Source organism: Xiphophorus maculatus, chromosome 12, assembly GCF_002775205.1.
Source record: "Xiphophorus maculatus strain JP 163 A chromosome 12, X_maculatus-5.0-male, whole genome shotgun sequence".
Lineage (NCBI taxonomy): Eukaryota > Metazoa > Chordata > Actinopteri > Cyprinodontiformes > Poeciliidae > Xiphophorus > Xiphophorus maculatus.
In genome coordinates, this window is record NC_036454.1 from 26002571 (window position 1) to 26015195 (window position 12625).

General features: G+C 37.8%; 1 protein-coding gene across 14 annotated transcripts in view; it reads right to left on the bottom strand.

Annotated features, from left to right (window-relative positions):
- Positions 1–12625, bottom strand: part of rimbp2 (RIMS binding protein 2) — a 95020-nt gene that overhangs the window by 37111 nt on the left and 45284 nt on the right. For all 14 annotated transcript variants that reach the window (XM_023343484.1, XM_023343490.1, XM_023343486.1 and 11 more), the window contains 2 exons: positions 9709–9792; positions 1108–1197 (listed from right to left, as the gene is read on the bottom strand). In XM_023343484.1, the coding sequence (XP_023199252.1) occupies positions 1108–1197; positions 9709–9792 (174 nt within the window). The remainder of the gene's footprint in view (positions 1–1107; positions 1198–9708; positions 9793–12625) is intronic.

Genomic DNA, 12625 nt, shown 5'->3' on the forward strand with positions numbered 1-12625 from the left:
AAGGATTAGGAATACAAATCCATACTACACTTTTCAGATTTTATTTTTGTGGAAAAAAAAGAAAACCATGTATAATCTCTCGGTCTGACGAATAAAGTCGTAAGAAAATACATTAAGGTTTGGAGCTATAAAGTAGACAAAAATGATAATTTTGATGAGGTGTGAATACTTTCACAAGGCCTTGTATGTGATACATCAATGTGTCTGATAATGTGATTCAGACACAATTCACTGAAATAATTTTTTGAGCAAACATTTTCTTTAGAGACGGTATAATATTGTGTGAAGAAAGAAACTGAACAAATTCTTAGCAGTTTTTTCACTGCTTCTAAGGACAGAGTACTTAGCACTTTTAATGGCCCCTAATCGCCACTGAGCTGACTAGCTCCTGCAGCTGTAATGTGGTAAAACCCCTTCCTCAGAGCAGCCATGAATGACTAATGATTCCTCAAGGAGATAAACTGTACAAACACTAACAAATCAAAACACAGACTAGTAAGTCTGCTTGTCTGCAGTGCCACAACCCAGCACGAAACCAACTGGTGTACATTAACCCACCCATCAGACCTAACCATGACGCACTGATCCAAATTACACCAGATTCAGTTAAAGCCAGTTTATTACAAACAGGACCTTTCCGACCAGAGGAACCTGATTGAAAATGTGTTTTCAAAGGACAAGACCTGAACTGTACTGCACTCTGCTTCTTTTAATATCAGCCTGGTATGAGAACGTTGCTCCCAGAGTCATTCATATCCTGATAAAATAACATTTAACCTTAGTGGCAAACACCTGCCTCTGAGCTACTACTACAGGAAATTGCCTTGCTCAAAGAAAGGCCCAAGGTCTCTGTTTGCTAAACTATTTCGACTGGGTGTCAATATCTCAACAACATTTTACTTCCTTCAGTGATTTCTTTCACTACACTAGAATGCTGGATATACAGTAGCTAAGTTCATGTAAGACCCAGAAAGCTTCCATGCTGCATCAAAGCGAAGAGAGGAAGGCCATGATGTACAAAGAAGAAACACACCGAGAACCGAGTGCCAAGCTAAAAGCTCTGTGAAGATGTATTTAAGCCTTCTACAAAGCCTTTTCACCTCTTACCTTTTCATACTCAGATGCTTTGTGGCTGTTGTTGAACCACTGAAGATTCAAGTGCTTGTTCTCCTGCAGGAATTCTTGAAGTTCATTCTCCTAGGCAAAGGAGTCAGAAAGAAAGTAGCTCTTAGAACCTGAAAAGTCACCATGATTAGACAAGAGGAATGCACTCAAACCCAGCGTGTTGTCAGCAATGATCCATGCATTATTCATCTAAGGAGACTGCTTCAGGTTCTGCAGTTTGTGGAGGATAGAATCACTAAAAGAAGCAGCTGCCATTTGCGTCACTACAGCAGTAAAATCATATTGACATTCAAATGGCTTTTATGTGAGCATTTTAAATGTACAGCACTGTTTGCAAGAAGAAACACATATAGTCGTCAGAGCTTTTCTTTTTTTTGCTCTTACACGTGCGTAGCAAACTTTTTCAAATCATGTGTGCCCAGTGCAGCGTAAAAGAAAACAATCTCTTCACTGTAGAAGGGGAAAACTAATTATATTCAATCAACAATTGTGAAGTGTGCCGTGGAAGCAATTTGCAGTGTCAACTGTTGGGTTCTTCACAACGAGTAATTTATTGCAGCTCCAGCAGCCAAGGGTTGTTGTTGTCAGGAGCTAGGAAACCCACAGGCTCATGCATGATACATTTACTGTATAACGGAACCCCTTCGTGGCCTGCGATGGCGGGTCTGCTCCTGGTGCCTTATGTTTAACTTATGAAGGATGCTTCAGAGTTGAACTGAAGATTAAAGTGAACATGAAAAGGCAGATCTATTCTGAAGAACACTTGTTAGACGGATGAAAACATTTTGCTTCGTTATTGTGGCGATTTATGAGTGACGTTTGCAAACCCTTACAAAGCTGTGTAACCTGTCTGCTTCCGGTGTTCGTACAATTTCTACAGAGGCAAACAACAGAGGAGAAATGTCATCAAGGACAAGCACTACCAAGTAAACAGCCTGAAGACTACACACATGTGAAGTCATGTCTGAGATCAGATATGTTCTCTTTTGTTTCAGTGCTTCTTCTATAAGCTGCATGTGTTAAATGGCATTCGTGTTCAATGCTGGTAATTCATCAATTTGGAGTCAATAACAATAGCTGTAGGTGTTTGTCTTTCAGGTATCCATACCGAAGACTAAAAAGTTGCCAAAGCTGAACAAAACACTTTTACTTTACATTGCAGTGCTGTGAAAAAAGTTTTTATCTTTCTTGTTATGTATTAATGTTTCATATTAAGCATATTTTCACAAACATAACTAGAACAAATATAAAATACAGTTTTCATAAAATAATTTCATCCTTAAAATGGACATGTCTGACATTAAACATTTTTACAGATACTAAAAATGAACCTTTTCTTCTTTGAAAAAGTAATTGCACCCGTAAATCTAGGAATGACGTTGTCGCCCTCTATGGCAACATCAGGCCATCGTGTGTTTGTGGTGACTGGCATTCAGTCTTTTACATCATTATGGAAGACATTTGACCAGCTCTTGTTCACTAAGTAGTTTTAATTAAGCCACACTGGAGTGTTCTTGAGCACAAACAAATCAAATAAAGTAATACAAGGACATCTCAATTGGATTTAGGGCTAGACTTTGACTAGGACGGTGCAAACATTTATTTTATTTGTTTTTTTGCCTTTAAGAGGTGAACTTTTGGGTGTTGTGTAACCCAAAGTCATCTTGCAATCAAAATCAAAAAGGGATTGCTACTTTAGCAATTTTCGGAAATCCTGATTGCATTAATTAAGTTATCCAGAAGAAGCACAGCAGCCCCAGACATTCACACTAAACCTCATGCTTTTTACTGATGGTACGATTTTTTTCTTCTTCTCCAAATCTCATGGAGATCATCAAGATGTTTCTGGCAATGACGATAGAGGTCTTTGTGTTCCTTTGATCAACACAGGTTCTCACCTTGGACTCCATGCTTCTTTGCCCAGTATCTTTTCTATAGATGACTCATTAAATGATAAATTGACAGAACTTTTGCAGCACTTTTTCAGTCATACTGACCACTCGAAGCGCTTTATACCAGAGCCACATTTACCCATCCACACCAATTTATACACTGAAATGCAGATTGACAGGCAACCCTGGGATAAGTGGCTCGAATTTCAAATTGATGTCTATTCTGCCCACTGAGCCACGGTCATCATTATCACTGAAACACTGGCCTTAACTGAACCATGTTGTGTTACAGATTTTGGTTTCTTTTGCGAATTACTAGTTTACTCATCATTGAGTTCTTGGAGAAATTCTGATAGGCCAGCCAAATTTTGGATGTGATAGCACACACATATCGCCACAGACAACAGTGTCAATAAAATCAGCTATGCCTTTGTGCTGTATTGTTGCCGCGTTAACGCTTTAAACAGATCAATGTAAGTCATAATCCCTTGGCAAGACACATTTTTTGTGGCGAGTCTGTGAGCCTACAGATGGAACAAATACCAAGCAGAAAACACTGCAGCCTACACTGAGCTGCATTATTCAGCTGAAAAACTGGGATTTTCTGCTGAGGCACATTTGTTTGAATACCAACGTGAGTGTACAAAAAAAAAAAGAAAATGCACACACAGAATGGTACTTTAAAATCAATCCAAAAGTCCAATTACTAAAAGTAAAACTCTTCATTGTGCACTGGTTTGCAGACATGTTCTTGCCACAGAAACCTTTACATGTTTCACAAGCCTGTTTCCTTATTGGACTGGAATTTTACATGACAAACCAACACAATGAAGTGCATAACTGTGAAGTGGAAGGAAAATGATACATGGTTTTTAAAATAAAAAATCTAATAATGCCTATCTATCCAGCAGCAACCTTTAGTTTGATGCTTCTAGATAAAATGCAATGAAACTTGTTGAAGTCACATAGCTGGTAAATAGCGTCTATTGTATGTAATTTAATCACAATTTGAAATACACTAGATAACAAACGTCATCATGAAGATGATAAAACCCAAGAGACAGGACAGAGTTTCAGTTGTGGAGACGTACAACGCAGGTTTAGGAAAGGACAAAAGCATGGATGGAAAAAAATAAAGAACATAATGAAAGAAAAAAAGTTATAAAGAAAGGTTAGGGAAAAGAGGGAAGGAAGCAAAGAAGGTAGGAAAGAAGGAAGGACACAAAGAAAAAAATGTAATAAAATAAGTAATAAATGGAAGAAAAGAAGGAAGGGGGAAAGCATATATAGAAATAGTGAAGGTTACAACATTTATATAATTGCATTGGGCATAAAGTCTGGAAAAAGCTAAATTTTTACATACTCATACTTTTGTTTCCATACTTCTCTCAAAATACCTGGAAAATAGTAAAATCAAATTCCAAACGTTTCCCAGACTGTTTAAGAACGTTGTAGTGTTTTTCTTTCTTTCTTTAATTCAAACATGATAAAAGTATAAAATCACACACATGAACAAGGAATGCAAAAGACACATATTTTTGTACCTCAATAATCTTAACACGCTCGAAAAGGAGTAGGAAGAAGTAAGAAACTTATGAACTCCCACCCCATAAACTCATATCATATTCTCAGATGGACCCTCATTATTAAATGAAATTTTAAAAAAATAAAGAATAAACATGGGTTAATTAATTTTTCACTTTATCTGGGCTTATATTATTTATTATTTTATATTATTTGTTAAAGCCAGAACAGCTACATGATTGATATACAATAGAGAAAAAATTTATTGAAGCAAAGAGGGGCCATTTTATTGTCTATCACTGTATGACTCAACCTGGTCTGAGACAGCAGCATGGTTAATTTTGATAAGCCTGACAGATGAATCAACCCTGTCATTTAACTCATAAGCAATCCAAGGATTTCACCCACTTACTCTCTGTTCAGTATGGGAGAGCTCATCATTTGCTCTTCTTTCTTTCTGTCGCTTCTGTCGCTTTCTTGACTTTATTTTTAACCAAAGCCATTTGCGTCAGAGAGGTAAATGAAGGAAGAGTCATCCATGTTTCTTTCCTACGGATGACCTTTACATTTTGATATCATTAGGCAGCTGTGCAGTAGGAGGCATAAAAATTGGAACATTTTAGGACAAGAAAGATGTTCCATCTGACACTCGAATGAAGACAACGCAGTTAGTTTATAGCTACATAGCACACGTCTTCATACTTGTTCCTATTTCTTAATATTTACTATTTGAAATTTAATTGGTAAGCTAAAACACAGAGTCCACACAATCTGTATTTTCATACGAGAACGTTGTTAAGTGTGTCGCCGTTTTCTTTACCAAATGATGCTGGTGTTACCGAGTGAAGTTGGTAAAGGCAACATCAATCTGCCTCATCAGCTGCATGTTGTCAGTCCACTCAGATTCTGCCAAGGGAGAGGTTAACTTTTTCTTTTTTGTGTCGGGATGCAATTTGTGCAACACCATTAAATTATGAAAGTCCATATGCTTCTCCGGGTCCAGTCGTTCTTTGGAAAACACTCCAAGAGACTGACAGCTGATTAAGCAAATTGATGCAGTCTCAGGCAACTTTAGCGTAGCAACGTTAGTGTGACTGCTTGACAGAGAAAACAAGACGACAACAGTGTCTTTACATTAAAACCCAATAATATAGTATTTCCGGTGAGTTGTTTTTTCATTTTTGTTGGAAAATGCATCTTAAAATGTAAAAAAAAGGTAGGTGGGTGGGTAGGTAGGTAGGCTAAATTTAGTAATATTTGGTTTAAAAGACAAAGTTTAATTTGATCTGTATAGACCTGTTTTAATCAAAACTGACTCAAACAAAAAAGCAACAAAAGTTAGTTTCCAACTTAGGACCTCTTAAATATTAACTGAAAACTTTACTAGTTGAGCTATCCACCTGAATGCCTGTTCCTGAGCAAATAATGTGTCAATCAAGGACAATTTATGAGTATTATAATTTTTAAAAATTATATTACAGAAAAATAAACTGTACACACATGGACAAAATTGCTGGCACCCCTCTGTTAATGACTCAAAACCCCACAATGGTCACTTTGAAACCGACAAAGGTAATAATTATTAAAAATGTGCTGAAAATTAACTAAAACAAATCATACATTGCATTTCTGTGAAGTGCTCAAAAAAAGCCTGAGGGCCGGAAAATTTAAATAAAGTGGAATGCGTCAGAGAATGTTGCTGTATTTCCACGTTAACATTTCACATTTTTGCCTTCGTAAACTCACGTACATAAATTTTGTTTCAAAGCTGTAATAGACGAAGACAGAGGAGTGCATCACACACTGCAGCTCCATATGTATTCCACTTTATTTAATCAATGTTTCAGCCTTTCCTGTCCTCCGCAACTACACTAATCTTGGAAAACGCCAGAGGGCTGGAACATTTAAATAAAGTGGAATACATATGAGGATGTTCCTGTATTTCCCTAGCACATAAAACCAATGACAGATGCCAGGCATGCCCTTTCGAGAGGATTTTTTTTTTTTCTGTTTACAGCTATTTGTGTTTCCAGGTATTTCACCCAGCTACTCCAGGGAAACGTCGCAGAGACACACCGGATCTTGTCGAGTCCGCTGGCGGACTGCCCTTGTATTGATCGTCAATAAACATGATACATATTTGAGCGATGCTGGCGAAGCTACTCCTTGTCACCATGGCAACAGGCTTTAAACGCCAGCCGAGGCCGATGATGTGACGGCCGATGGTTGAACATCAGATACGCGGGAAGGTGGAGGTGCCAGATGGCGGTGACAGTGTTTACTGTCATTTCTCACATTCGCTCTGCGTGTTTATATACATGACGGCTGAGGTGAATCACCAGGAGGCGTTTACTGACCCTGGGATTCCAGCACTCAAGTCAGAAAAAATAAATAAATTGGTGTATATTGATATATTAGCTGTCAGTGTTCATAAAATGGACTTTTAAAATCTTTCAAAAAAGTGGGTGAAGTGCTTGGTTTTGTTCGTACACCTTTTTTTTTTAAACTTTTGAAAAAAAAAAAAATCTGATACAAGGAGGGAGGCGAGTCAGTTTAGAGCAAATTGCAAGTGACATTACTGTCAGCTTGCCATCCCAATCTCCTTCATTGGACTTGTCTGTGTTTGTGTCTCTGTTCGCCGTGCCAGGTACAGGGAGGCTTCAGAGCCGTGTTGCAGTCTGTGGAGACCAGCCTGTCAGTCCCGCTCACCATGTGGGGACAGTTTGTCCCTCGGGTAGCTTCCCCTGAACTCAGCAGGCTGACAATGGGCGAGGAGAGACACGCTGGCTGCCGTGAGTAGGGAAGGTCGGAGGAGGTCAGCAAAGAAAACAGTCCTAATGGAGTATTTATTTGGGGCAGAGAGCCACACACAAAGGCAGCTCATCTAAAGGGCTTGAAGCTAGAGTATATAAACTGAAATGATGTTGGACCAAATAGTCCCATTACTGCTCAATCCCTCCAGCTCCAACCTTTCATAGGAATAATCCAGCATTATTTTGTTCCTGCTTCTGTTTCAAGCATGTTCAATTTTTTTGAACCAACCTTTATCAAGGATTACAGGAGCCCACATGTTTTCTCTCAGATTAACGTTGATCAGCGGTCCCCATTTGGTTAGGGCTGCTTCTGTCCTGCTAAGCTCTCTGAACTGACAGCAACAGTAACTCTACCTAACCCATCGACTCGAGGTTTAAACACGATCCCAACCTGACTACTTAAGGAGCTTCCCTCCTTCCATCTTGGATCGCATCAATCCGTCCTGTTGACTGTGTACGATTTTCTCTCAATCTCAGGCTGGGATTGGATCAAGTCACTGCATTCTTTCAAAGAGTTTTGAGGAACAAAAGAACAGCACATTGCATGTTTAAATATGTATTTGTAAGACACTATTATTTGTAAAATAGATTAGAAGTTCTTTGGGGGTTTCATTCATTTCACACACAGCAATAAGATGTAACATTATTTGTCCATCCACAATTCAGGATTAATCTGAGCTACAGTATCTCGTTTGGTGGATCTGACACATAGCCCGGCCCTCACTCCCCACATGCATCATGGAGTCTTTGCCATCCTGTTCCTGGCACCGGTTCACCACCGTTTCTTCCTGGTTTGTTTTACTTAAAATGTTCTAATAACAGTCTAGAAAAATTGCAAAAATGCTATTTCAAGAAATCTAACAAATATGGGCTGAATGTATTAGCCTAGTGGTGGCATCATTACTTTAGTCTGGGAATTTAGATTTAGGAGTGAGTCTATGGAAACTTCCAAACATCATCCCAATAGTTGTGAGGTCAGACACTGATGTTGGACAAGAAGGCCTGGGCCACAGTGTCGTCTGTAAATTATTTCAAAGGTGTTTAGTTAATTTGAGATCAGGATGGCCAAGTTCTTCAACATCAAACTCTCTCACTCATGTTCTAACGTATATTATTATTATTATTATTATTATTATTATTATTATTATTATTATTATTATTATGCTGTGGTGCAGTCACATTGTAACAGGACGTGCCTGTCTCCATATTGTTTCAAAAGGTTGGAAGCATAAAATGTCTAAAGCCCATACATTGCTTAAACATTGAAAACAGTATTTATTTTGAATACATTTCACTGTGAGTATATATAATCATTAACCTTAAATCAAGGAAATACTTATTTTCTTTAATACCCTCACAATTTGTAGTTCATTTAAATTTAACAAATAAATAAAAAGCATAAATATTGTAAGTGAATTATAAGCAGTGGACTGAAATAAAGTGTTTTTAGTTGAATTAAGTGGTTTGTCAATACAACTAAGAGGGGATTAAAAAACAACATGTCTGGATTTGAATAATCATCCAAATCCAGACATGTCAATCCTGACCACTCTCCTTAAACAATACAACTTCCGCGTACATGCAATCACATTTGGTTTCAATTAAAACCTCTAAGTCCAGAGAACCATTTAGCATTTTCTTGGATCTGGCTCATGCTGTTGAACATATTTTCAAGTAAATAATGACTGCTTTATCACAGCCACAGTGTCTCATAAAAGAAAACAGCTATTTGGAAGCAGTTCAGTCATTTCTTTCATCTTCTCTCCGCAGTTTTTTTTCCTCCTTTTCTGTGTTTGTTCCCTTTAGCTTTTGTATCGGGTAAAGGCCACTCCAGCCGCAGGAGTGACATTTCTGGGGCACTGTAAAGAAAACGTCCTTCAAGAAACACCAAATGAAAATGCACAAGCAGTGCAACACAGCTGACCTTTTACAGTGGTATAAAAACACAGATATTGCAGTGTACCTCTGGATATTGCAAAGTGGCATGGTGTGGAGCCACTTGATTTGTTGTGTGTACAAAAGAAACCAACAAAGTGACAACCGAGTATTGGCTTGAACAATGTGAATGTCAACAAACATGAACAATAACATGACTGTGTCATATTCATATGCATCAGGCTAGATTTAATGCTTCTGATTAGGGTGTTTTTTGTTGTTGTGTTTTTTTTTTTTTTTGTCATTTCTGACAACCCACTATCTTTTGAGAGCCAAGCTATCTTTGTCACCCATTCTCTCACTCTCTCTCTCCAGGGATGTTTGGCTGTGAAGATAGTGGGGAAAGGCTCTCGGGTGGAAATCAATTTTAACCATCATCCTTTCATTCAGAGGCCAGGATATATTTTTGGAGCACTTACCAAAGTCTGACATGTTTGATTCTTTTTCTTCACCTCTGCTTCGAGTGCTTCACACTCCTTCCTTCTGGTGCTGATCTCAGTCTCCTGAGAAGAAGAAGAAGAAGAGAAAGGAAGAGAATAAATGTCAGGAAATTAAGATTTTAGCCACGTCAGGACGAAAATAGAAACAGGACCTCTCGGTAATTAGGTTTTTTTAAAAGTGTGTGTATATGTTCACATTACCTGTGAAATATATGTAAATGTGCTTCATTCAGACGGACAGAAAGGACACTGTAAATCTTTAAAATGAATGAATAAAACAAAGAAAATATAGGATGTGGAACTTGATCATAAAGAGAAATGTTTGTAATGCAAGCCTTCTTATATTTGACCCCATATGTGAGTATGCACACAAGGTACAGAGCCAACGGGTGCTGCTCCTTCAGGGTAAACTGATGCAAAAAAGAATTGGCCTCATCTAAAACAAATGTTAACATTTGTAAATTTGAAAACACACTCTGGCGGAGAAGTTTCAACAAATCCAAAGGGAACTTGAATGTGTGAAACAAAACAACAACTGGCCTGGTGTTAAAGCACACTCAAAATATATTAAAATACTCGATCAAATTCTCTCTACTGTTACAAATTCATTCATTAAAAGGAAATATTTAACTACAACAACCTTCCAAGAATCCACTTTAAAAAATCTCAACATGTTAATATGAGTGAGTGTAAAAAAATGTATTATCTTAACAGAAAATTGACAATTTTGCTTTCACTTGGCATAACAACAGGACAAAATGGCACTGTCCACATAAGGCGAAGACGGTGCTGAACTCAGCAATTGCGAGATAGCAATTTTGTAAATGTTTTAAGAGGATTGAAATATTTCAGGTAGAAATATGATTCAGCCTTAGGTGGCCTTTAAAAAAAGAACAGCTCCAAATCACCATGTAAACAAATTTTGCCATCATCATATAAAAAGCAAAAAGAGGTAATAAATATACAAGAGGGGAAAAACAGAAGTTTTAAAAAATTTTTTTACAAAACACTAATATTTATAGTAAAATGGACTAATGTTAGAACAATTAGCTTCCCTGTGAATAAGTGAATTTCAGTTGTATAACCATATTTGCAGAGGACGGCTTGTCCAATCTATAATCTACAATCTATAAGTGCTGTTTGGAAAAATCCTGAAGCAGGCAAAGCTGGTCCTGATTGAATGTTTTGTTAGTTTTATCTTCAGCAGGTTTGTATGCTTTATTGCATGTCATTAAATGGGAGTCAAGAGGTCCTTCTGCCCGTTTTTATCTTATAGTGAGACTTTCTAACACAGTTACATCACCAGAAGTTTACGTTTATAGTTTTTAATTTTAACCAAACGTATTCGGTATCGAGTCTGAGGTTGAGTGTTCCAAGATTAAACTCTAATATTAAACAGGATTTTATCTGTGTCAGTGTGTGTGAGCGGTGCACACATGCGCACGTACTCCAGCAGCAGAACGCCACATGCCCCTGAGCAAGACTAAAATAGGCACCACTGGAGCCACCAGAAGCCCTCAGCAAATAATACATGCTGCGCGTGGGAACGCGTGATTGTGCACAGCTTGACTGGACTCTGAATGCGGGATATTAGAATCCATTCAAATGGATGAAATTTTCATTTTTGCTCCATCTGCTGGTTTCACAATTCACCAGTGCATAATATAAAAAAAAGAAATCTAATAAGATAGTGTGTGCAATGAGGTCAGAGAACAGTATGCGGTGAATGAAGGGAAACACCCTTTGACTCTGTCTACACCCTTCTGAGCTAAGCATCTGAGCTGAGGCATGTTTGAGTCTTTGACCCCCATGTCTCATAGCGGGACTTACAGATTAACGGTGCCATGCTGTGTTAACATTTAAACCTTTCAATCTGATAAAAATAAATAAACCGTATTCTGTTTTCAGGCAATAAAGTGAGAAGTAAAGACAATGTAGAGTTGTGGTTACAGTCATTTTAAGGTCAGTCTTACTGATTATCATCTGTACTTTAGATTTTATAAACCTACTGAGTACATGTATTTGTCCCCCTGGTAGCAATGTTTTAAAGTCCCTCAGATAAATTAATCTTTACTTTAAACATCCCATTTTTGATTTTCATTGATTCATTTGGGGAGTAGTCATGTCAAGATGTCAGGACGTAACCAATGGTGCCACAAATGTCATTATTACAGGACAGCATTTACAGTAGTCTCCATCCTTACATCTCTGTAAGGATGGAGCGATAAGAATATTTAGATATCGATACGAGATATTAATATCGCTGGTTTGCCCAATGACTGATATCATAGATATTATATATCTTTCCCTATCCTTACAAAATGACCACACTGCCTACTTTGCTTCAGTTAAATACCCTCAGAAACCTGAGCGGCATCGCTGTCACTGTCACATAGACTAGAAATAAAAAACACCACATAGATAATCCTCCCCAACATAAACATCAACAAGATGAAAATACACAATGGTTTTTATGATTGGTCAGTTTTACTTATCGTACCAATAACGCTCAATTTAAAAGATTAATAAAATTTGCCATTACTGATCTCTGGACATAATTTTTGAATCTTTATCTTGTTCAAATACAGCAACAACACTAATTTTTTTGTCTATTGTCAGACTTTATTTCGCATGTCTTGCTACTTCAGAGGTCATGTTGTCATGTATTCTAATATGGTTTCCAGGACCTTGGGAAGGGAACCAGACCCACAGGACCACATGGAGTGTTTCCATATTCATCCTTTGTTTTAACCCATGTGAGCTGTTTGGTCCTAGTCCCACCGGATCAAGGGGAGCAGTTTCATCACAGCTTTTGCACACGCCACATTTATGGTTGTGACGGTAGGGCAGAAAATACTTCTCTTTTTCAGGTGTTTATGTTTATATCTTCTTCAGA